General features: G+C 46.3%; 1 protein-coding gene across 2 annotated transcripts in view; it reads left to right on the forward strand.

The window, feature by feature from the left end:
* Nucleotides 1-25,271, forward strand: part of CYFIP2 (cytoplasmic FMR1 interacting protein 2) — a 128,251-nt gene that overhangs the window by 29,947 nt on the left and 73,033 nt on the right. For both annotated transcript variants that reach the window (XR_011073131.1, XM_068536279.1), the window contains exons 7-15: nt 1,188-1,284; nt 2,567-2,695; nt 5,005-5,109; nt 7,243-7,334; nt 9,160-9,277; nt 11,696-11,815; nt 12,343-12,468; nt 21,187-21,353; nt 22,113-22,260. Coding sequence is in view for 1 of the 2 variants with exons in the window: in XM_068536279.1 (XP_068392380.1) it covers nt 1,188-1,284; nt 2,567-2,695; nt 5,005-5,109; nt 7,243-7,334; nt 9,160-9,277; nt 11,696-11,815; nt 12,343-12,468; nt 21,187-21,353; nt 22,113-22,260 (1,102 nt within the window). In the remaining variant the exon portion in view is untranslated. The remainder of the gene's footprint in view (nt 1-1,187; nt 1,285-2,566; nt 2,696-5,004; nt 5,110-7,242; nt 7,335-9,159; nt 9,278-11,695; nt 11,816-12,342; nt 12,469-21,186; nt 21,354-22,112; nt 22,261-25,271) is intronic.

The raw sequence follows: 25,271 nt of genomic DNA on the forward strand, positions 1-25,271 counted from the left end.
ATCCCTCCATCAGACACTATACTATGAATGTGTGTGTTGGGGTGGCGCTGATGGGAGGGGTGCTCGTCCTTGGGGTCAGTTGGAGGTCAGTGTCAGCTCACAAGAAAGAAGGACTGAGGGGGGCGGAGGGGTCAGTCCTCTCCAGAAATTTGGATACAGCCACCCAAAAGTGGGGGAGGGCAGGCGAAAGCAGCCAATATACTTTGTGTTGGTTGAGGCTCAGATATGCTCCAAGGTGTCTGCACACATCTCTTGGGAAGGATTTTCTGTGTCACGGCTGAAGAGGGCCCCCCTCCGGAACGAGATCCTCCCGGGGCTCCGTGGTAACTGGAGAAAACAGACAACATACGGATCCTCACTGTTTTATCCTCCTGAGTGAATTGAAACCTGGGAGTTTCAACCCAGAAGACAGAGCCCCATTCAGAAATGGCAATTTCACAAAGATTCCATAGGCAGCTAGCTCATGGTACAGTATCTTCCCCACAAATTCTCCCCAGATTTGGCCAACTCCTTCCAACATGGTCACAGCCGACATGCTCTGTGGACCTGCTAGGGTCATGAGCAAGACAGGTGTCTTGTCTGTGTTCCACGGTCCATCGTGACACGGGCTGCACCACCTCCACCTCCAGGTCAGGCTGGAGAAGTCCCAGTGCTGTGGTTTTCTCCCTTTAAGTCCCGCTGTGTTCCCCACACCCATCATCCCTTCACCTGTAATCCCGTCAGGTTAAATAGACTTTGGTTTTCCATACAATGTTTAGAAACATTGAGGTTTTCCTGTAAATAACATAATACGCAACGAAAACAAAACATCCTGCTGCCTGCGATTCTTCTCCGTGACCTACTGTGCAGTTTCACTGGAGGTCACTGTGAGGCACAGGGATGCCCCTTTCGCTCTGTCCTACCACAGGCTGGTTGACGGGATGCGAGCTGCCCTTAAACTTTCCTGGTCTCTGAGCTTCAGTGCGTTCTTGCCTCCTAACTTCAGATACCCTTATTACAAGGGTGCAGACAGCTCCTAATGAAATGACTCCAGAACACGCTCTCCTTTGATGTTAGAGTCACTTGTGATGTTCAGAGCCCCTTAACCTCAGGGACAGTGTATCCAGGTTAGCTGAGAGATGGGGCCCATGAGGCCCGGCCGAGGCCGGCCGTGCTTGAGCATCCCTCTCTGCAACACCCCGTCCCAGGGCGGCGCAGTTCCTGAGGAAGATGGCGGACCCCCAGTCCATCCAGGAGTCACAGAACCTGTCCATGTTCCTGGCCAACCACAACAGGATCACCCAGGTGATGGCAAACCCATGTTAGTCCTGGCCTGGCATCCCACGACGCAGGCCAGGGCCTGGAGGTTGGGGGGGCCCACGAGCAGAGGAGCTCTGTCCAGATCATCCGTCTCCTTTGCCCTACTCAGGCTTTAAGCTGCAGACTTAAGTCTCCCCTCCCAACCACAGATGGCCCTTTCACCCTCTCCGGAGTTTGTTCTCTGAAAACCTTCTAGCCAGTGTTCTGCCCCTGCATCGGTGTAGATTGAGAGCTTGGGTTCTGGAGTTAGACCGCCTTGTTTTCTCATCCTAGACCCTCCACTGACCCACTGTGAGGCCTTGGGCAAGGTCTAAGCCTCAGTTTCCTCGCCTGTAAAATGGGGCTGTCGTTTTGCCACTCATAGGACAGTGGTGAGAAATAAATGAGATACTATATAAAAAGCCCTTAACGTGTAGAGCCTGATAGAGAGCAAGGACATAAAAAGATGTAGTCATAGTTACTGCCGCTGCTTTGCCAGGGTATTCCCACTCAGCTGTGGCTCTCACGCTCTGCCTGACTTAAAATAACCTGTCTTGTGCATCTGTCAATTCAACCTAAACAGGCACCAGCAGGAATGTCAGCAGGACCCAGGCCTAAACTTGAGAGGGGCTTTCAATCTTCATAGGGTTTCCGGGCTAAAATCTTTCTCAGGGCTTCACTGGGCCTTCGCTGCTCTGTGTTACCTGCAGAAGGCTCCTCAGTGTTGAGGCTTCAGGTTTTTTCCCGGGGACCCAGCCCCACGCCTGAGCCCCATGCACACCCTGCCGTGGGCCAGTGTGTCCCTTTGCAGAGAAGGGGCCTGGGGTGGAGACCTCAGGCCTTCTTGTACAGGAAATGTCTTTGTACTGCTGTGTCCTGCCAGGAGGGAGACACCTGCTGGCCCAGCTCTTCTCCACTGGGCTTGGTCTTCCCACCATCATCTGAGAAGATGTCTTGGGCTCAGTCCACACTCTCAAAGCTAAGCTGAGATTACCACCGGCCTAGCTGAACTGCTTTCAGCTCAGCCCAATAAAGCACTTTCTAACCATCAGAACTGCCCGGAAATACAATGGAAGGCCCCAAGGGGAGCAGGTCCCTGCCATGGGAGATGTGCAGGAGCTCTGACCAAGCACTGTGGGCACGTTGAGGAGAGGCTGCAGGCTCCCCTCCACCTGGGGCGGTCAGTGAGGCCGGGCACTGTCCCAGGGCCCAGCCGTGGCCCATCCTGGGTGGTGTGTGTGTGAGGATGCAGGACAGGGACTAACCAGAGGGGGGCACTGCTGTTTAGTGTCTCCACCAGCAACTGGAAGTGATCCCAGGCTATGAGGAGCTGCTGGCCGACATTGTCAACATCTGTGTGGATTACTACGAGAACAAGATGTATCTGACCCCCAGTGAGAAGCACATGCTCCTCAAGGTACAGCTCCCTCGGTCACGCACCCCAGGGCCTGGGCTTGCCCTCTCACCTCCTTCTTATTTAAAATCATTTTTTTTTAGTATTTCTTTCTTCTTACTTAAGCATTGGTACAGATCTTACTGCATAGTGTTTTGTAACCTGTTATTTGCCTTGAATATGTCATATACACCTTTCCAGACATCATTAAGGCTCTTTCTACAATGTGATTTTTAATGGCTGCCAAGTATTCCATTGTATGGGGACATTGTTATTTAACAGATCCCCTGTGGTTGGATATTTGTTTGCTAAACTGCATTGAAACTCTGTAGCACACCTTCGTGTCCATACTCTTGTTAAGCCAGACATCCTGGAGGAGAAAACTGCCAACTCAAGGGGGAGGCAGAATCTTCAAGCTTTTGCCATATTTTGCCAAATGGGTCACATTTGTTTCGTCAGTTTACAAGTTTCATTTTTTAATTGCCAAGTAATTTTTATTATTGTAGAAAATTTGGACTATACAGAAAAGCATAAAAAAATTGAATCTCTTGCAGTCTTTCCATCCAGAGATAACACTTTCAGCATTTTGATGTATATCTTTCTCATTTTTTCTGTGCTGATATATTTTCATATGTATGCAACTTACATATGCAATTTACATAAATTTTGTGCGCATGTAATTTTTATCCCACTTCATTAAATGCATTTGGAAGATTATGCAGCCCTTAAATAATGTCATACGGATGAGCTTTAATTTCTTTAGCCATTATTCTATCGTTAGCTGCTTAGATTATTTCTAATTTCCCTCTGGCAACAATAGCCCGGAAATGAATAATCTTCTCCATATTCATATGCATCACCCCTTTTGATTCGTTCTTCCCCAGAACCTCCCCTTTCAAAATTCCGCTGCTGGTTTGACTTTTTCTTCCTCTCCATGACGCCTCTTGCTATTTCAAGAATCCCAGCCCTGTTGGTGTTCCCTTCTTAACATTTCCATAACATCTAGATGAAGCTTGCAGGACAGTGTGGCTTTGTGTCTTGTTCACTCTGGCTTCCTCTGCACAGTCAGAAATCCGGGGAAGTCACCCAGAGCTCAGCAGTCTCTCTCACCCCCAGTGCTATGCCCGGGCAATTACCATAGCTCTGCCCAGAATTGCTGCTTCCACTAAGTAGGTTGCTAAACCCCAGTCCACCAAGCATCCTTAGATGCTGCCATCAGATTCTCAGGCCCTTCTTTTCTCTTGCCTGCCTTTAATACTCCCACGTCTCAGCTTCCCAACCTTCTTCCCTCTCAATTCTCTGCCTCCTCAACCTGGACTCCTGCACTGCTTGCTGTTTCCCTTGTCTCTGCAGTTTGTTAGTGAACTCAGATGCCACCAGGGAGCGCCTTCCACCTTAAATGGAAAAGTCTGGTGCACGCCCTGCGGAACTGCAAAATGCAAACGCCCATCCCCTAGTCCACTCCCTTAGGTGTCAGACGTGATTTATCCCCAGTCACATAGCAACTGTGTGCTGAGGGAAGCTGCTTTCAACCTAGCTATTCAGGCCTCCTCAGGCTTGCTGTACATTTGACAAAAAGAGCAAAATAAGCCAGCATTCAGGAAACTGTTGTATGGACTGGGATATCAAGAATCAGCCTGTCAACCTGCTGATAGGGCATTGCCAGGCAAAAATGTGTTCTTTTTGTTAATGAAGTCACCAGTGAGATTCCTTGGGAATCTTTGTTGTAGTTTCCTTGGAGAAAGGGGTGAATAGTTTCACATTCATTTACCATCTAGTGAGTATTCATCAAGTGCCTGCGATGTGCTGGGGCCCAGGGATGCAGCAACAGCACGACTCAGTCCTTCCTCTCAAGAAGGATCTAAGTGCATGCATGTTGCTGTCAGATCCCGGTTCAGATCCTGTCTCTGCAGCTTACTAGCTGTGTGACCTTGGCAAGCTGTCTAACCTCTCTGTGTCTCCAATTCCTCATCTGTAGAATAAGGTTATTGTGTGGAACTTGACTCTTAAGATTGTTGTGAGAATGAAGGATAACGCCTGCTAAATCCCAAAGCACAGACTCTGGCGCATGGGGGAGGACTCAAGAAGTGGCCGCCATAATAATATATGAAAGAGTCCTCTGCATTTCTTCACAGAAATCAAATTTCTGGTTGAAATTAGACCTATGGGTCCCCCCCCTTTTTTCTTTTTTTTTTTTGAAGACACATGGGTTTTTGTCACAGAATGTGTCACTACAGGGGATGTGTACACATACACAGATCTGCTTTTTTTGGTTTTTTGAAACTTTTCCAGTGGATGTGACTGGCTTCTGGCTCTGCCTCTTCTCACTCTAGGTAATGGGTTTTGGTCTCTACCTGATGGATGGAAATGTCAGTAACATTTACAAACTGGATGCCAAGAAGAGAATCAACCTCAGCAAAATCGATAAGTTCTTTAAGGTCAGCACCTGGGGCTGGGGTTGGGCAGGGGGCCCAGGGGTGGTCTCTCTGGGGAAAGGAATGAAATTAGCCAGCAAGTAGTGGGGCTTGTTGATTGAACTGTAGCTCTAAAGACCCCAAGAGGAGGAGAATAGAATGATAGGGCCTCCAGCTGCCCTGGGTAGAGGAATCTACACTATAGAAGGCATGTGCCTGAGTCTCAGGATTCAGCTGGGATTCGGCTGGGAGGCCTTGTGATTCTTTCCACATACTGCTTTTTCCTTTTTCTGAAATTCCTTGCCATCTAAAGAAAGAGGTGCGTCCCAGAAGACAGAGCCCACTTGAATTTTCAGTATATATCAGAGCCCACAGAAGCAGGAGGAATAAAGACTGGATTTTACATTGATTCACATTCGCAAGCGCACAGCCTCTCCTGGCCCACCAGAGGCCCCTCACTCTCCCTGCCTCTGGGCAGAATGCCTCATCAGCGCCCAGCCCACACTCAGTCCATCCCAGTGCCTCAGAGATTTGATCTTCTGGCCCCAAATCTTTAACAATAAAACCTTGTGGTTTGCCTTTGAGGTTTTCGCAAAGGGGTTTTCTCCTTTGGAAGTGAATTCCATGTTGTCAGTGTATTCTAGCATCAGGCATTTCAGGCCTGGAGTGGAGCCTCTGAGGTCAGACACAGGAAAACCAGGCTTCAATTAAAAGTGGAATCCCTCAAAGGTGTGGCCAAGCCTGGGTCCCACCGACTCTTGGAGGTTAAGAGGGAAATAAGTCACCAAAAGGCGTCCTGTGGCTTGGCTTGGCTTCTCTTCGAAGCTGAAACTTTCACTTTTCTCTGGAGCCGCCCAAAATGAAAACAGGGCTCATCTTGGGAGAACTGGCCAAATCTGCCTCTGCCTTAAATCCACATGAATGAGATGGAGGTGGAGTGGAAGACCACAATCTCACCTCACAAAGACCTACCTGTTTTAGTTTCGCTCTGCCACTTCATAGCTGGGTGACTTTGGGAAAGTCACAGAACTTCCCTGAAACTGAGTTCCCTGGCCCGAAAAACAGCAATGCTAAGGGTATCTACCTTATAGGGTTCCCTTGAGGATTCAGTGGGATCACATAGGTCAGTCCAAGCCCTGGGTTATAATCCCAGCTCCTTAGCTTCTAGCTGGTCTTTGTGAAAAGAATCACTTCAGCTGTCAAAGCTTCAGTTTGTCCATCTGTTAAATGGGAATGATACTAGTACTGACCTCACCCAGTTATTCTGTGGATTGAAATACTGTTTTCTGATTTGCTTAATAGACTATTTTTTAGAGCAGTTTTAGGTTCACAGCAAAATTGAGCAGAATGAACAGGGATTTCCCGTATACCCCCTGCCTCCACTCATACACAACCTCCCCCATTGTCAAAACTCCCCAACAGAGAGGTACATTTGTTATCGTCCATGAACCTACATTGTTGGCACATCATTTTCACCCAAAGTCCGTGGTTTGCAGTAGAGATAACTCTTGGCCTTGTGCATTCTGTAAGTTTTGACAAATGTATAATGATCTATATCCACCATTATGGTGTCATACAGAATAGTTTCACTGCCCTAGAAACCCTCTGGTTTTGAAGGGCTTGGCACAGTGCCTAGTGCATAAGAAGCAGACAGAAAATACCAGCCTCCCCGCCATTACTCCTGGTCTTCGGATGGGAATCGTCTGCCCTCTGGTGTTAGGTGTTAAAGGTTTCAACCACTTCACGTTGTGGAGTTTCTCAAGAAGGTCACGCCCAGCCAGTGGCATCTGGGCACCACTCGCAGAGCTCAAAGCAGCGAGGATCCTCGAATCCAAGGAAAATTCGAGCAGAAAAGACCCTGCCCTGGGAGGCAGGCCATCTGGTCCTCCTTCATCTGTTCTGCCTGCTGGGTAACCTTGGACAAGTCACTTTGCCTCTCTGGGCTCAGTTGCTGGAACATAGGGATGGTTGGAGGCACGGGAGGACCTCTACGCTGGCTGGGGCTCTTTGTGGTTACAGGGTCACACAGTGGCATCATCGGAAGCAGAAACTGGGGGTCATCCCAGAGGCACACACGGAGGCCTGTCTCCCCCGGCGGAAGGCAGCCACCTGGCCCCTCCCTCCGTGTCTCACGCACTGTATTTGCTTCCTTTGCAGCAGCTGCAGGTGGTGCCCCTTTTCGGCGACATGCAGATAGAGCTGGCCAGATACATTAAGACCAGTGCTCACTATGAAGAGAACAAGTCCAAGTGAGTGCCTGCCGTAATGTCTCTCGGCTCCCCCGAGGATGCCCAGCCCGGGCAGGGGGCCGAGGGGCCACTTCAGCCCCTCCCCCCTCCCCAGAGCCCTGGGCAGGTGGATTCTGTCCAATCACTGGCGCCTGGCAGAGGGGAGCAGTGGATGGTGCTCTGAGCGCTTTTGCACCTGCCCTTTGCTGCCAGGGTTCAAAAGTGCTCAGAGCACAGCCCCGCCCCTTCTCTGTTCCCGTGGTGGCCCACGCCGCCTGCAGGGGAACAGCAGGAGTCCTCCTTCCCCTGAGAAGGGGGAGGAGTGACCGACCCTCAGTGGTCAGGCAGAGCGAGATGGCCTCGTTCTTCATCACACTGGTTCTCTCTTCAGGTTTTGTGTCCACGCAGTAAGTATGCCGTGGAGGGTATTGTTCCGACGGTTCCAGCTGTGAAGCGGGTTGACGACCTCTCCTTAGGTTGTTTTATAAACCACCACTCTAGGTGATCTGAGCGAAGATCTGGGGTGTCAGCGCCTCATGGAAGTTGGGGGACATTCAGCTACAGTCTTGGCCACCCCTTTGATCTCTGGCCTTGTTAAGGAGGTTTCTGCCTGCATTTCCATACAGAGGGGGGCCGACCATCCTTTAGTCAGGGGTGAGGGTATTAGGTCCTTAAAAGTATGTAAATGGAGTGTCCTTGAACTCCACCAGCTTTGAGCCACAGCAGGTGAGTCTTGCCAGGGAAAGCTGGTTTAAGTCTTTTCATAACCCAGTGGCTGCTGGTGTATGAGGAGGTCTTTCAGGAAAAGCATGGAGTCCAGAATGCTGAACTCATTTCTTCACTTTTCCCTGCGTGAATTCTCGGCCACCTGAGGTTGGTTGGGAGTGGTGATGTGACCAGGATGGTGGTCAGAGGTTCAAGTGATGGTGTCCCCATCCCTACCCAAGGACCTCAAAAGAAAAATCATGCCAAAGTATAGGCATGAGGAAGTCTGTCACCATTCTGAGTATTCTCTGGAGCGCCCTTTCAGAGCTCCTTTTGAAATAGTAAATTCTCTCTACAATGCATATCTGCTTTGTTTGGTGTCCATGCTTAATCTGTCCACTGGGTCACCCGGCACCGATGGCAGAGGACAGTGAACGGGGTTGTCTTTTTTTCTCTTGGGGAGAGAGAGTGAAGATTCTCATTCATTCATTTCCTCCCCAATTTAGGATGTTTTCCCAAAGATCTCTTTCAAAAAAGTTGAGGAAAGAGTTGAGGAGAAAGAAGAGAGGAAGGGGGAGAAGATGAGAAAGAGAGACCAGTGCCTTTCAGAATGGCTGTGGTTTTCCTCTCCATAGAGAGCTTCCGTGTTGCCAGCTCGCTGTTGAAAAAGAGGCACAATCCCTTTAGTTTTCCCCAGTCCCGCCCATAGGCCCCCTCCAACGACAGCTTCAACCACAGGACGTAGTGCTGCCGGGGTCAAGAGATAGGTTTGGGAGGTCGCCTGCCTTGCTTTTTCTTTGCTTGGATTCCAGTCCTTTGCAGCCCTAGAGAGGCTGCAAGTCCCTCCCCGCTTACGTGACTGGTAAGTACTGTGGACACCCGTTATCTGGAAAAGCCTGCGATTGGGTCTTAGAGGAGGCCAGCCCCAAGCAGGAGGAGGAAGGGCTGTTCCATTCAGCCTGCAGTCCCCACAGCGGGATTTAGCAGGCACTCTTGCTGGTAGCTGGGACACCTCTTGGTCCACCCAGGAGAGCCGGCCACGTTGGCCGAGCACCAGGAGCAACGAGTGAATGGAAGGAGCCTGCCCCACGCAGGTGCCTAAGGCTGGGACCCACTCTGACCCCCCTGATTTTCTGCCCAGGTGGACGTGCACCCAGAGCAGCATCAGCCCCCAGTACAATATCTGCGAGCAGATGGTTCAGATCCGGGATGACCACATCCGCTTTATCTCCGAACTCGCTCGCTACAGCAACAGTGAGGTGAGCTCGCTCTGGCTGCTGGGATGGAGGCCCGTGTGGGCCCAGGGTGGGAAGGGGTGAGGACCGGCCAGAAAAGAGATGAGATCATGGGGAGTGGAGGAGTAAGGGAATACACACTGGAGGCATGGATTTGAGAGCCAGATGTAACTGGGTGTGATTCTGGTTCTGCTGCTGACCTTCACAAGTTATTCAACATCCCTGAGCCTCAGTTTCCTCATTGGCAAAATGGAGCTAATAGTATCTGGAAAGGTTCATTGAGAGGATTAAACAATATGATGCATGGAAAATGCATTGTGCCTAGCAGCTAGTAACAGCCCAGTAATTGTTAGTCTGTGCATGATCTAAACCGTCTCCACCCTGGATGGCAAGAGAATCAAGGTTCTGAACAATCATGGTGGTAACACCATCTAAATATTTTTAAACTACAATTATAAATAATCATTGTAATAAGCCAGAAAATACTGTTAGCAGCAAAATAAGGTCATAAAGATCTCCTGTGATCCCACTAATTACATTTTTACTGGCACTGGATTTTTCTTTTCTTCCTCTTTTTTTTTTTTGTAGGGAAGCATGATCGGTGCACAAACCTCAGGAAAAATACAGATAGGCAGAAGGAGGGAAAATCAATCATGTAAAATCCTTCCACCCAGAACCAACTATGATTAACATTTGGATGTATATATCCTTCTGGATCTCTTTCTGTATAAACCCTTCTAATTAATATATATATTGGTTTAATAAATATAGGTCTCCAGATTTGAATTCCCTTGTTACCTGGAGCTCCTGGAAGACTCTGCACTACCTCGCATATGCCCACTGGCTCCACCATGTGGCCGATGGCCATAGTTACACTTTCCAAAACCCAAACTAGGGAAATGTCTTTGATCCAAGGGCATGATATTTGAAATGAGAACAGCCAGATAAATGCAGGTGGTGTGGTCATTAGACTAGTGGCCCACATTCTCAAGAGGGCTTCTGGTGGACATGGACCAGGGTCAAGCCCAGACCTTTGGCTTTCTTAACTGTATGTGACAATGAACTGAACATAAGCTATGGGAATAATTTAAGTGCTGGGGACCCCTTCATTCCTTGTCCAGTTTTGGTATGATCTATGAATGAGTCTGGCTCAAAGCTATTTTTAGAATTATACAGCTTATACATGTGTATGTACAGACCACTCTCAGTATTCACAGCAGTTATATTCTATAAAGTGGCCGTCAACACTAAATCAGCAAGTACTGAACCATCGCTCTTTGAGAAAATACAGGGTTAGGTTCCTGTGAGCTTCCGATCACAAGTGTTTCCATCAGCTGGTTTTTAATATATAACCTTATTTTACATGCGTTTCTGCTTAAAGACGCCTTATGTAATATATATTGTTGATTTGTTAGCATTAAATCGCAGCCAACAACACTATAATTCATGCCTGCGCAAAGCTTATCTAAAATGCATATTTTCTCCATAATGCCCATCACAGCCTCCTTTCTCATAGGGGCATAGACAGAAGCATCAGCACTGTGCTTGGGGGCCCTTTTAAATAATGAAATCACCAGTAAAAAGTATAAGAATGTGGAAAATGGGGCACTAAGTAGACCAGGAACGGGACACTTGTGTACAGTAGGAGCCGAAACAAGAGAGCAGAGAGTTGCCTTGTTCAGCCTCAGCTGGGAACATGACTCAAATTTTTTCCCACTCTGCACATGTCTGAAACTGACCATGAAAGCACTGCAAGGATTGATCTTGAGGTTACAAATAAATTTTAGTGAATAGGGAAATTCACAAATACAGAATCCACAAATAATGAGGACTGGCTCTATATGTATATATACACACATACACATATATACACATATATCTATGCATATGCACAGTATACATACATATAGTATTTCACTGTGGAATATTACATGTTCAAATAGATGTTTATCTTCACCAGTGCTTGTCAGTCCGTGAGTCATTTCTAAATGAGTTGTGAAATCAACTTAGTGGTTTCTAATTAGCATTTTGGTATGAAATGGAATAAAAAATCAGAGGAAATCTCAAGTATTGAGCATAAAGTTGCTTCGTGAAAAATGTTCATGCCTACATTGAATACCTCTAAGTAGGTGCGTGTTCCTGAGTTAGTATATAGTATGCACTTCGTACTGTAAATCGCAGACCCGAAAGTCTGAAAGCTGCTGCGCTGCAGTCAACCAGGGTCGTTGTGAGTGGGCCTCTGGCGTCACACCACCTGAATTTGAACCCTCAATCAATTACAAGGCATGTGGCCTTTAGCAAGGCACTTGTCTGAGCCTCAGTTTATCTGTCAAGGGGTATAATAATAGCACCTCCCTTGCAGTGTTCTTGGGGGAATCAGTGAAATAAGGTAGAAAAGTGCCAGGTGCGTCGACAGGGAGGGTGACAGCTGATGTTCCCCAGGTGGTGACGGGCTCCGGGCTGGACAGCCAGAAGTCGGACGAGGAGTACCGCGAGCTCTTTGACCTGGCCCTGCGGGGCCTGCAGCTCTTGTCCAAGTGGAGCGCCCACGTCATGGAGGTGGTAGGTGTCCCAGGGCAGAGGGGCTGCCCCTTCCCGGCCCCCTCCATCCTGAACTCTGTTCACTTGGAATCTGTCTGTCCTGCCTCTCTCTGGCACTCTATTTTTTAAACAGCTTTATTGAGATATAATTCACACACCACACCATTCACCCATTTAAAATGTAAATTTGTTAATTTTTAGTATATTGCCAGTGCTGGGCAGCCGCAGTCAAATTTAGAACATTTTCATCACCTCAAAAAGAACCCGGTACATTCACCCCCTATTCCCTATCCCTGCAGCCCTAAGCAGTCTCCTTCTGTCTCTATGGAGTTCCCTATTTTGGCTATTTCCTATAAGTAGAATCGTATCATATGTGGTTATTTGTGTCTGGCTTCTTTTACTTCACGTTTTCAAGGTCCATCCATTGTAGCACAAATCAGTATTTCGTTCCCTTTTATGACTGAGTGATAGTCCGTTGCGTGGACTCTCCCCGTTTGGTTGATGCGTTCACCCGCTGATGGACACGTGGGTCTCTCCTCTCTCCCCAGTACTCCTGGAAGCTCGTTCACCCCACGGACAAATTCTGCAACAAGGACTGCCCGGGCACGGCCGAGGAGTATGAGCGAGCCACCCGCTACAACTACACCAGTGAGGAGAAGTTTGCCTTCGTCGAGGTGGGTGCTGACTCCCTGCGTCTCCTCGCCCCCCACCCCCTAGGCTGCTGCTGTGTCAGCAGCTGTAGGGCTTCCTGGAGGGGTGCTGGGCCGGGCGGCAGCCATGGGCTTCATGTGCATGCACTTCCCTGCCCCCTCCTCCCACCCGAATTCATCTCTGTCCCAAGTTGTTATTTCAGAAGCGGTGAGAAACGCATTCTGTTCTTAAAATCCCAAAGAAAGAGTCACTCCATTAGACAAAACAGCAGGGACAAAACATGTGGCCAAAAGACATATAACAAATGCCCAGACTGAGGAGTGGTTGGAGAACTTCAGATCGAAACTGAGATGAGATAGAATGCTGACCAGTCAGGATGGTAAAGATCTAGTAGATTGGTGATGTCTGTTGCTGGTTGAAGTGGGATGTAGACCTTCTCAGATACTTTTGAGTGGCCAGTCCACATTTTACAGGCTTTCTATGAGGGCATTCTGATCATCTGTATTCAGATTTTTAACGGGCATACCGTTTGGCACGTATATATCTCAGGGAAATAAGCCAACTGTGCCGAGACATATGTAACAGACATTTATTGCCGTATTGTTTATAATGCCAAAATATGTGAAACAACTGAAATGTCCTTCAATACGGACCAGGTGAAATAAATAAAGGTACAGCTATATCATTGAATACTATGCAGCCACTAAAATGGATGTACTGACATGAAAAGATATACACAGTATATTGTTAAGTTAAAAAAGAAACAGGTTAAAGAGCGGCATGTAAAATGATGCCATTTCTACTAAAATTAATATACTTTTGCACATTTGCTCAAGATGGAAGGACATAAGTGTATATATTTATATATACCAAACCATTAACAGTAGTAATTTCTAAAGGGAGGATTCTACTTCCTGCTTTATTTATAACCTTCCGATTTGGTTTTTTTGTCTGATTACAAAAAGATATGTCTGTGAGGGTGACGGAGCTCATTCTTGCTGGGTTATGAGTGACAGCTACGTCTTTCATGACCCTCTGAAGCCTAGAAGCCAGAGACTTGGATGCTACCCCTGGACCCTTCATCTCTCTGAGCCTCAGCCTCTTTGTCTATAAGATGGAGCTGATTACCTTTAGCCACTTCCATCCCAGCATTATTGTTGAAAATCAAAGCGTACCAGAGATAATGATGTAGATGAGCAGTGAAGGCTCTAAAGCGTCATACATATTAGGGGTTAGAGTTTCTCTTTAGCTGATCTCCAGGCTGCACTTTAAAGAACTGAGGCTCAGTGGGGTCATTTCAGGCAGGTATGTGTTCCTGAGTTAGTATATAGTATGCACTTCCTACTGTAAATCGCAGACCCAAAAGTCTGAAAGCTGCTGCGCTGCAGTCAACCAGGATCGTAGTGAGCGGGCCTCTGGCGTCACACCACCTGAATTTGAACCCTCAATCAATTACAAGGCACGTGGCCTTTAGCAAGGCACTTGTCTGAGCCTCAGTTTATCTGTCAAGGGGTATAATAATAGCACCTCCCTTGCAGTGTTCTTGGGGGAATCAGTGAAATAAGGTAGAAAAGTGCCAGGTGCGTCGACAGGGAGGGTGACAGCTGATGTTCCCCAGGTGGTGACGGGCTCCGGGCTGGACAGCCAGAAGTCGGATGAGGAGTACCGCGAGTTTAAAATGTAAATTCATTAATTTTTAGTATATTGCCAGTGCTGGGCAGCCGCAGTCAAATTTAGAACATTTTCATCACCTCAAAAAGAAACCGGTACATTCACCTCCTATTCCCTGTCCCTGTAGCCCTAAGCAGTCTCCTTCTGTCTCTGTGGAGTTCCCTATTTTGGCTATTTCCTATAAGTAGAATCGTATCATATGTGGTTATTTGTGTCTGGCTTCTTTTACTTCACGTTTTCAAGGTCCATCCATTGTAGCACAAATCAGTACTTCATTCCCTTTTATGACTGAGTGATAGTCCTTTGCGTGGACTCACCCCGTTTGGTTGATGCGTTCACCCGCTGATGGACGTGTGGGTCTCTCCTCTCTCCCCAGACAGATTGTAATCACACTTGGCATTGAGCTGAGTGGTCCTGACCTCCTGGCACTTCCACTGCAAATAGTCAGTCTGGAAGACAGTTGCCCAGTCATCACTGGGGGAGAAAGTCCTCCTCAAGCCTATTTATATAAAATGAGACTTACAGTCAAAGAGGACATACAACTTTGTAAAACTTTATACCTTTCTTTCCTTAATAAAAGCAATGCATAGGTACCATAGATAGTTTAGAAAATGCTCCCCTCAACCCCACTCCTACACTCACCTTCCCACAGTCTCAGAAAATCATCCAACCACAACCACCAGTGGCATTTTCTGTATTTCCTTCTAGTCCTTACTTTACTATACATTGAGAGGTTTTGTAATTTTTATTTTGTTAGTAAAACATGTAAAAATAAATTTAAGAAAAGTAATTCTGGGGGGGCAGTGATGGTGGTGGGATGAATTGGGAGATTGGGATTGACATATATACACTGATATGTATAAAATAGATAAGTAATAAGAACCCGCTGTATAAAAATAATTAAATTAAATTTTAAAGAGAGAAAAGTAATTTTACGTGGCATTTAACAACACTAAAACAAGGCAAAAATATAGTAACCTGCACCACCTCACTCCTCCCTGAATCCCAAAATAGGAAACATCTTTTCACCTCGTCAAGCTATTTCTTCTGGTATTTATCTCTGTACTTCCACTAACAGCCTGATGGGGCTTTTCCTTGGTTTTTCAATTTATGGCATTTTCTATTGATTTCCTACTTTGGGAGAAAACAGTTTAGTTCTTTCATCTCTACCTCCCATTCCCACCCCCAATACACCCAGTTCCTTTCTCCCATCTTCCCAAAGTGGCAATTTAACACTTTTTGGTTAAATTAATAGTTGCTCTATATTACTATAACTGAGTAACTGTTAATTGCTGAGTCCTGTGGTCTAATAGGAATACACCTCTTTTCTGGCACAGCTTTTGCCTTTTTGTTTGGTAAGTTTTCTATGATCCAATCAAAAAGGAGCCCTCAAACATACCAATGTAAAACTTCCTACAAAAGAGCTAATCACAATCATTATTTTATGAATTTATTACTCTTTTTTTCCTTGGAGCCATTCCCGCTGAAGCCCCTTTTCCTTCTCTCCAGTCTGAACTGATTTTGTCTCTAGATCTGTTGTTCAGTTACTGATCTGAGATATCTCATCATCATTACCCTGGGATTCCCTTTGTCCCTCTCCTGTATTGGACCCCAGGGCTGACTCTCTCTTTATATTGGTGGAGTATATCCTCCAAAGCTTTCTAAGAAAGGGATTATGGGGGAAAATATTTCTGAGATCTTGAATATCTGAAAATGTTTTACTTCTAAATTCACTCATAGTGAGTGGCTAGAGAATTTTAAATTGTAAATAATTTTTTCCCAGAATTTTGAAGGTATTATTCCATTGTTTTCTAGCTTTTAGTGTTGCTGCTAAAAAGTTGGATTCTAGTCTAATCCCTGTTTCCTTGTTATTTTTTCCTCTGTATAATTTTTTAATAATGGCTTTATTGAGATATAATTTATATATAAAAAAATTCACCCTTTAAAGTGTACACTTATTTTTAGTATATTCAGAGCTGTGAAACCATTACCACTGCCTAATTTTATAACATTTTTGTTATCCGCCCCAAAAAAACCCATACCCATTAGTGGTCATTTGCCATTCATCCCTTTCGCCACCAGCCTCTGGCAACCACTAATCTACTTTCTGTCTGCATAGTTTTGCCTCTTCTGGAGATTATATTTAAATGGAGCCATATAATATGTGATCCTTTGTGACTGGCTTCTTTCACTTAGCATTATGTTTTCAGGGTTCATCCATGTTCTAGTATATATCAGTATTTCATTCCTTTATGATTGAATAATATTCCATTGTAAGAATATATCATATTTATATATTCACAAATTTTGGTTGTTTCAACTTTTTGGCTATCATGAATATGCTGATATGTACATTCGTGTGCAAGTATTTGTGTGGAAATATGTTTCATTCTCTTGAGTATGTACCTAGAAGCAGAATTACTGGGTCACGTGGTAACTCTATGTTTAAAAATTTAAGGAACTGTAAAACTGTTTTCCAAAGCAGCTGCACCATTTTACATTTTCACCAGCAGTGTGCGAGAGTTGCAGTTTCTTCATATCCTTGTCATCACTTATGGTCTTTTTTATTTTAGCCATCCTACTTGCTGTGAAGTAGTTTCTCATTGTGGTTTGGACTTGCATATCCCTAATAACTAATGATATTGAACACCTTTTCATGTGCTTATTGGCCATCTGCATAGCTTCTTTGGAGAAATGTCTGTTCAGATTCTTTGCCCATTTTTTTTTAGGTTATTTATCTTTCTATTTTTGAAGTGTAAGAGTTTTTATATATTCTGTATCAGAAAAAGCCAATTAATTCACCATGGTTACCAGGAAAACAGGGACTGTTTTCTAAAATGCAGCCAAATTTATGAGCCAAAATGAAAAAGAGGAAGAAGTTTTATCATGCATCTTGTTTTCCAGAACTGGTATATTTAAAAATATATCAATATTCAAACACCAAAAAAAAGAGTTTTTATATATTCTGGATACAAGTCCCTTATCAGACATATAATTTGAAAAAATTTTCCTCCATTCCATGGATTGTCTTTTTATTTTCTGTATGGTATCCTTTGAAGCACAAAAGTTTTCAACTTTGATGAAGTTCAATTTATTTTTTCTTTTGTCACTTGTGCTTTTGGTGTCATATCTAAGAAACCATTGCCTAATCCAAGTTCTCAAAGATTTACTCCTATGTTTTCTTCTGAGATTTTTATAGTTTCAATTCTTACATTTAGGTCTTTGGTCATTTTGAGTTAATCTTTGTATATGGTGTGAGTAGGGGTCCAACTTCATTCTTTTGCATGCGGATGCCCAGTTGTCCCGGCACCAGTTGTTGGAAAGAGTATTCTTTCTCCATTGAATTGTCTTGGTACTCTTGTCAAAAATCAATTGACTATAAATGTAAGGGTTTATTTCTGGGCTTTCAGATCTCTTTCATTGATCTATATGTCTTTTTATATGCCAATACCATACTTTTTTTTTTTTTTAATTAATTAATTTATTTATTTTTGGCTGTGTTGGGTCTTTGTTTCTGTGCGCAGGCTTTCTCTAGTTGCGGCGAGAGGGGGCTACTCTTCATCGCTGTGCGCAGGCTTCTCATTGTCATGGCTTCTCTTGCTGTGGAGCACAGGCTCTAGGCGTGTGCGCGTGGGCTTCAGTAGTTGTGGTTCGTGGGCTCTACACGCGCAGGCTCAGTAGTTGTGGCTCATGGGCTTAGTTGCTCCGCGAGCATGTGGGATCTTCCCAGACCAGGGCTCGAACCCGTGTCCTCTGCATTGGCAGGCGGATTCTTAACCACTGCACCACCAGGGAAGCCCAGTACCATACCGTTTTGATTACTGTAACTGTGTAGTAAGTTTTGAAATTAGGAAATGTGAGTCTAACTTTATTCTTTCGTTTTCATCTGTAGAATCTTATAGTCTCATCTCTTTATCACAGTTTTTCTGAAGTTTCACCGTGAGGCATCATGATGAGGGCCTTTTGCATTCATTGTTTGGGACACTACATAGGCCATTGCAGTATGGAAATACAAGTTCCGTAGGTCTGGGAAATTTTCTTGAATTTTAATTTTGATAATTTCGTCCTCTCTGTTTTCTCTGTTCTGTCTTTCTGGGTTTTCTATCCGTCAGATGTTGGATGCCCAGGAGTTAGTGTCTAATTTTCCTGTCTTTTCTATCTTATTGCATATCACTTATTTTTGTTCTGCTTTATGGGGTATTTCCTTAATTTCCGTTTTCAACTCTGTTAGTATTTTTTATTTTGCCTATAATATTTTAAATGTCCAAAAGCTCCATCTTGTTCTCTGAATGTTTGTTTTTTTTTTAGTCGCACCCAACTCTTGTGTCGTGAATGTGCTATCTCCACGAGGATATTATTTTTTTTTCAGTCAGCTTTACTGAGGTATAATTTACATTTGGTAAACTGCATCCATTTAAAGTGTATAATTCACAAAGTTTTGACAGTTGTATATACACCTGTGAAACCAAAAACACAAGATGCAGAACATTTTCATCTCCCTTTAAGACTTCTTATGCCATTTGCAATCCATCCTTCCCTCCATCCTTGGCCCTAAACAATCACACTTTTTGTCACCATAGATTTGTTTTCATTTTCTAGAATTTTATTAAGTGGAATCATATAGTATGTATTTTGTGTGTGTGGCTTTTTCACTCAGCATAATAATTTTGAGATTCATCCACATTGTTTTTTGTATCAGTAGTTTGTTTCGTTTCATTGCTGAATATTTTTCCATTGTGTGGCTATTCTACAATTTGTGTATCTATTCAATTGTTGATAAACATTGGGCCATTTCCAGCTTTTGGCCAATGTAAGCAAAGTTGCTTTAAATATTTGAGTATAAGTGTTTGTGTAGACATAGGTTTTTATTTCTCTTGGAATGGTCATATTGGAGGTGTATGTTTAACTTTTTAAGAAACTGCCAAACAGTTTTCCAAAGCGGGTGTACCATTTTATATTCCCACCAATTATATGTGAGGGTTCTGTTACACACGCCCTCACAGTTCTTGTGTTGTCAGTCTTATTAATCTTAGCCATTCTAATGGATATTTAGTACATCTCATTGAGGTTTCAATTTGCATGTCCCTGAAGATTAATGATATTGAGCATCTTTTCATGTGCTTATTGGCTATTCATACATCTTCCTTTGTGAAGTGTTATCTATTGAAATCTTCTGCCCATTTTTTAAAATTAGCTTTCCATCTTCTTACTATTAAATTGTGAGAATCTTTATATATTCTAGATACAAGTCCTTATTCACAAATACGTTGCAAATATTTTTTCTAATCGGTGACTTTGCCTTTTCATTTTCTTGGGGGGGGTGCCTTCTAAAGAGCACCTGTTTTTAATTTTGATGAAGTTCAACTTATTTATTATTCTGTGGTTTGTGATTTTTTTGTGTTCTAGGTAAGAAATCTCTGCCTAGCCCAAAGTTACAAAGATTTTCGCTTAGGTCTAACAGATCTGCATACCCTTCTGTGTTTGGAGTTATTCTCAAAAATCTTCATTATTTTGTCCTTCCTTTGTCCCTTATTTCCTAGTTTCATTGCCAGCCAGGAGCCCAGATTCCTTTATGACTTAACATTCCTTTAGTGCTTCTCTCTCATTATTTCTGCACTATAAAGGTTCTCTTCAGCAAAACCATTAGACTGTTGGTTCTAGTGAAAATTCTTACCTTCTGAACTATTCTCACTATTTCTCCTACCTCGAATGTTCTATTTCTTCATTTACAGTTTGGAGGAACATAAAGGCTTAGCATCTAAGCTCATTCATTCATTTACTCACTGCTTTTCAAGAAGAATCTCTTGAGGGCCCACCAGGGCCCCGGGCCCCAGGGATGGCGCCTACACAGCGTGCCAAGCCTCACCCCTGCAGTGCTTAACAGTCTGGTGCAGAGGGAGGAAATCGACCATGTCATGAGGGGTGTGACAAGTGTGGCAGTTGTCAGGAGGCTGACTTGACAAGGCTTTCCCCTCTGAATTCTTTTTTCTTTTTTTAACATCTTTATTGGAGTATAATTGCTTTACAACAGTGTGTTAGTTTCTGCTTTATAACCAAGTAAATCAGCTATACGTATACTTATATCCCCATATCTCCTCCCTCTTGCGTCTCCCTCCCACCCTCCCTATCCCACCCCTCTAGGTGGTCACAAAACACCGAGCTGATCTCCCTCCCCTCTGAATTCTGAGCTAATCTAGAAGTTAGCACTTGGGGCTGACGGGGGCCAAAGGATCAGGTTTGGTAAAGCTGGACCAGAGAATGTGACTTCACTCAAGGCCACACCAGGCTTCCTATTCCTCCCCCATCCCATGAAACTTCCCACTGGGAAACAGGCAAAGCAGCTGCATAAATATACACCTCCCATCCTCGGGATGGGGAGGGGTGATTACCGCAAGGACAAGACAGGCACCCAGAGGAGAGGACACACCCCACAGGCAGACAGATCCCAAGTGAGCGCCAAGGTCAAAGTGACGCTACACACATCATAGTCACCTGTCTCCCCACCTCTGCAGACAGATAAGTGAGTTAAGGGGCTAGGGAGGAGGTAAATAGAAGGGCAGAAGCCTTTCCCCACAAGACTTCTGCAGGAATCCTATTTTATGGACTCAAGCAGCAAATGGCCAAATCATTTCAAAAGCAAAGATTGTAAAAATTCTATAGAAAGAAGTTCTATTTGATATTGTCTGTGGGTACATGGTATGTGGAGAGACCTCTAAAAGTCAGAGTGCTACTCAAAACATGGTCCATGGACCAGCTGCCAATTGTCACCAGTCAGCGGCAAGATGGGGAGCTGGTGCCAGAATGAAAATCAGCTGATGGTGAAGCACACACGCAGCGTGTGGCTGACGTCTTTGCTTTGTAGCAGCACTTCCTTGATGAGGGAAGCGGAGTGCTGATTTCTCTTCTGGCACACGTTTCCACCCAGCCGTGAACTGACCCTCTGAGTAGCACTCGCCGGCCTCGTGCTTCAGGATGTCTCCTCCAGCACCTCCCCGGAGATGTGGTGAGGGTACCGGACAGACAGGTGTGCCAAGGCACAGTGAGCCTGACCTCCATCTGTGCCTGGCCAGGTGATCGCCATGATCAAAGGCCTGCAGGTGCTCATGGGCAGGATGGAGAGCGTCTTCAACCAGGCCATCAGGAACACCATCTACGCAGCCCTGCAGGACTTTGCCCAGGTGACCCTGCGTGAGCCCCTCAGGCAGGCAGTGCGGAAGAAGAAGAATGTCCTCATCAGGTGGGTCTTCAGACGACCTTTTTCAGGGGGCACATCCAAAATCGGGGGTGCTGGGTGCAGGCCACAGAGGACGTTCCCAGCTCAGTCAGCTTCCAGGGGAGTGTCTGAACACAAACGGACCTTCCAGTGAGTTCCAGCAAGTCCTATGAGGCCCTTTTAGGACATTGGACATTTGGGATGGATTAAGCCTCCGTCTCTGGGTTTGGAGCCCATATCCACCACTGTCTAGCTGTGTGAACTTATTCATGTTACTTACCTTCTCTACACCTCAGTTTCCCTCATTTGTAAACTGTGGATGATGATGGTACCTACACCATAGGCTGTTGGCATGATGAAATGAGATAATCCGTGTATAGACCTAAGCACACAGCAGCATGGAGTAAGTGTGCAACACATATAAGCTACTATTCAAGTTTTAAATATACAGAGATTTAAATGGACTAATGAAACTGTCCTATAAGCAAAAAGACAAATAGCCATCCTTCACTCAGGTTCTCTCCGACTGTGTGGGCTCAGAGCTGAGTTCTCAGACAGCCAGTGGGCATCAGAATCACTGGGGCACTTGTAAAATGCAGACTTCTGGACTGCATCTCAAATCTGTTAAGCCAGCATCCCTGGGGATGGGGCCCTGGAGTGAGCATGTTTCACAAGCATGCCAGGAGTTCTAAGGCACGTGGTCCTGGAACACCATGGACTCTAGAAACAGGCTTGCAGTGCCTCTTTTCCAGCTGGTCTGAATCCCGGTTCTTCCTTCCCCAGTGTCCTACAGGCAATTCGGAAAACCATCTGTGACTGGGAGGGAGGCCGAGAGCCCCCCAATGATCCGTGCTTGAGAGGGGAGAAGGACCCCAAAGGTGGATTTGACATCAAGGTGCCCCGGCGTGCCGTGGGGCCCTCCAGCACACAGGTAAGCAGCTCCAGGCACAGACCAGCTCTGCTGACTCAGAGGCCAGCCAGGTTATGGTAGGTCATCCTGGCTGGACCATGGGGCAGTGGGGCTGGGGGGGTCCTCAGGTAGGAGGGGCAGGGTCAAGCGGCTGCTCTAGTCTTATTCTGCCATCTTGTTTTGATATAAGAGGGAGGACCACTGACTTAAGATTCAGGAGACCTGGATTCTAGTCCTAGATACCTGTGTGACCTCGGGCACGTTACACAGATCTCTTTGTGCCTCAGTTGTCTAATCTGGCAAATGGGGGTAATACCAGGACTGGCTATCCTAGCCCTGTGAAGTACAGGTTCCAAAGTATAGGAGAAGTTTAAAGTGGAATCTGTATGCATCTATCCTGTCCCTTTTTAATGAACGCTGACCTCCGCTTCCCCTGTAGTGATGACCTAGCTTGGGAATTCCCACGTTCTGCCTCTGACTTGCTGTGTGATCTTGGGCAAGTGCCTTGACCTCTCTGAGCTCTGGTTATCTTCTCCGTTAAATGAAAACTTTGGATGAGATCACGTTACTGACAAAACACCGCTTTTGTTATTCTCCGTACCCCCCCAAAATCACAAGTATCCAAAGCCCTCGACCACTTAGAGAAAGTCTAATAATCAGAGATATTCAGAGTTGCCAACCGGAGCTTTTTCAACAACGAGAGGTTGTCTGTGGCTTATCCAAAGTAGTCGTTAGAATTACAGAAAAAAAAAAAGTAAAGAACCTAGGCATCTCAGTTAAATCCTTGCCACCTACTTAAGGATAAATAGTTTCTGGTAGGCTTTTTGAGGTATTGAAAAAAAGCATATGGTCCCATTACAGCTCTTAAAGGTCTTACAGGCCCCGAAAGCCCCAGGCTGGGAACTCCTGCTTCACATGACCTTTAAACCTCTCTCATCTCTGAAATCCTGATTCCTTGAATCATCTGAGATGAGCCATCTGAGGCCCACCCCTGAGGCTTCTCACTGTGTGTGTGTCTGTGTCTGGCACGGGGTGGGAGCAGGGAGGCGGCACCGGGGTGAGCTGGTTCTCAGCACTGGCGTCGTAGCTGCCCTTGGCCCGCAGCCCGCAGACCCCTTTGCACTTATCTTGCCTGCTCGAGAGACGTGGAACTTCTCAAGGAAGCTTCTACAAACGGTTCTGTGTCATGCCAAGGGCCAGAGACCTTTCCAGTCCAGAATGGCCTGGAGGGGCTGAGCAGGGCTTCTGGGTGTTGCTTCCGGGCGAGGCAAAAGAGAAACTGGAAAGGAGGAGGTCGCAAAAGGGGGTCAACAGGCAGAGAATGAGAGAGGGGTGGGGGGCAGGGAGGGAGAACGGAGTATTTATAAAGATAATATGAGAGGGAGTGTCACCAACAGTTAGGGCCCCCCGACACCCCCAAGTCATGTTAGGGTGGCACAGACGCACTTGATAGACTCCTAGACAGTCAGCTTGGAAGAGCCCTTAGAGACAAACTAGTCCCAAACTAGTTCCTCCCCCTATTTTGCAGATGGGGAAACTGAGGTCCAGAGAGGGGAAGTGACTTGTCCAAGTCACAAGGTGAGTTTAGATGGAGTTCGGACGAGAACCAGGTCTCCTGACTCCCACCCTGGGGCCCTGTTAGGGCCTTGGGAGCGCAGTAGACATGGCATCTGGCAGAGCTGGGAGGTGACTGTTCCGGTGAATTAAATGCTTTGTTTAATAAGAGTAGGTGGGGAAAAGGTTTCCCCTCTTAGGGATGAATTGGATTTTCAAATAGTTAGAATTTGGTACAAATCAGTCGACACCCGCACAGACTGGATTGAAGACTCCTTTCTTGGAGGACTCCAAAGGCCATCATTAGAGCAGTGCCTCTCGAGTCTTAGGGATGGTCAGCCGTGCCCACCGACAGGGCTGCAGAGGGTGGGCTGTCTGATAAACCCGCAGCTCCGTAGTTCCTTCACCACAAAGGAAAGTGCTGTGCCAGGGATGGCGTGCCACTCCTTTCTGTGGCCTTGCTGCCCAGCCCAGGCCAGGCGCGTGGTGGGTGTGGTCCTAGAGGAGATCAGAGGCGGCCAGGATGGACGTGGTGGCAGAGGGAGGTTGGAGCATCTCAGAGGTGGTCGGCAGGTGGCCTCTAGCAGTCGTGGCGGCTTTCCCACCGTATACAATACCTCTTGCTTTTCTCTCTCTCTCTCTCTCTCTTCTCTCTCTCCCTCTTCCCTGTCTCTCCTGCCCTCCCATTCCCTCCTCCTCTCTCCTATCTATGTCTTAGGCCTGCCAGTGGTCCCCGCGGGCTTTGTTTCACCCCACTGGTGGCACACAGGGCCGAAGAGGCTGCCGATCCCTGGTATAACACCGCCTGGCTGGGTTGGTTGGGTACCCTTCTCCAGGAGGCAGCAGGAATGGACTAGGCTGGCTGCTCACGGCCCCTTCCAGCCCTAAGATTCAAAGACACATGATGTGGAAAGATGTAGATTAGCACTTGCGCCTTTTGCACTTAAGGCCCTCTGTAAGCAGGAGTTAATTGTCTAGTAGGCCTCCTGTGTAAGTACCGATCTTCACCTGCTTTCCACCCAGCATTTCGGCAAGCTGTACCATGCAGCGGATGCCTGCAGAGGCGCTGTCCCTCGGTCTTGAGGGTCGGAAACCTGAGGTGGTGGGGGGCTTGCTCTGACCCTACCCCATTTCACAGTTCCTTGGAACGTCAGAGCTGAAAGGGACTGGTTGGAGAAAGCAACCTCCTCACGTTAGCAGATAAGAAAACTGAGGCCCAGAGTGGGACTTTGTTGCCCAAGGTCACACAGCAAGTCAGGGGCGTACCTAGCCTTGAACCCCATTCTTTTGACTCTGAGTCCAGTGCTCCACCCCTGGTGCCACCGTGGCTGTCCAGGGTGACGTGGAATGAGGTTCTCCTCTGATGCCCACGCCCTTGGCCAAGCAGAGCAGGCAGGACCCTGGGCCTTGAAAGACCTGGTATTACCAGGTCCTCCTACCCGGGAGGCCGCCAGCCCCAGGCAGAACATCCTGCCAGG

This window comes from Eschrichtius robustus, chromosome 2 (genome assembly GCF_028021215.1).
Source record: "Eschrichtius robustus isolate mEscRob2 chromosome 2, mEscRob2.pri, whole genome shotgun sequence".
Taxonomy (NCBI): Eukaryota; Metazoa; Chordata; class Mammalia; order Artiodactyla; family Eschrichtiidae; genus Eschrichtius; species Eschrichtius robustus.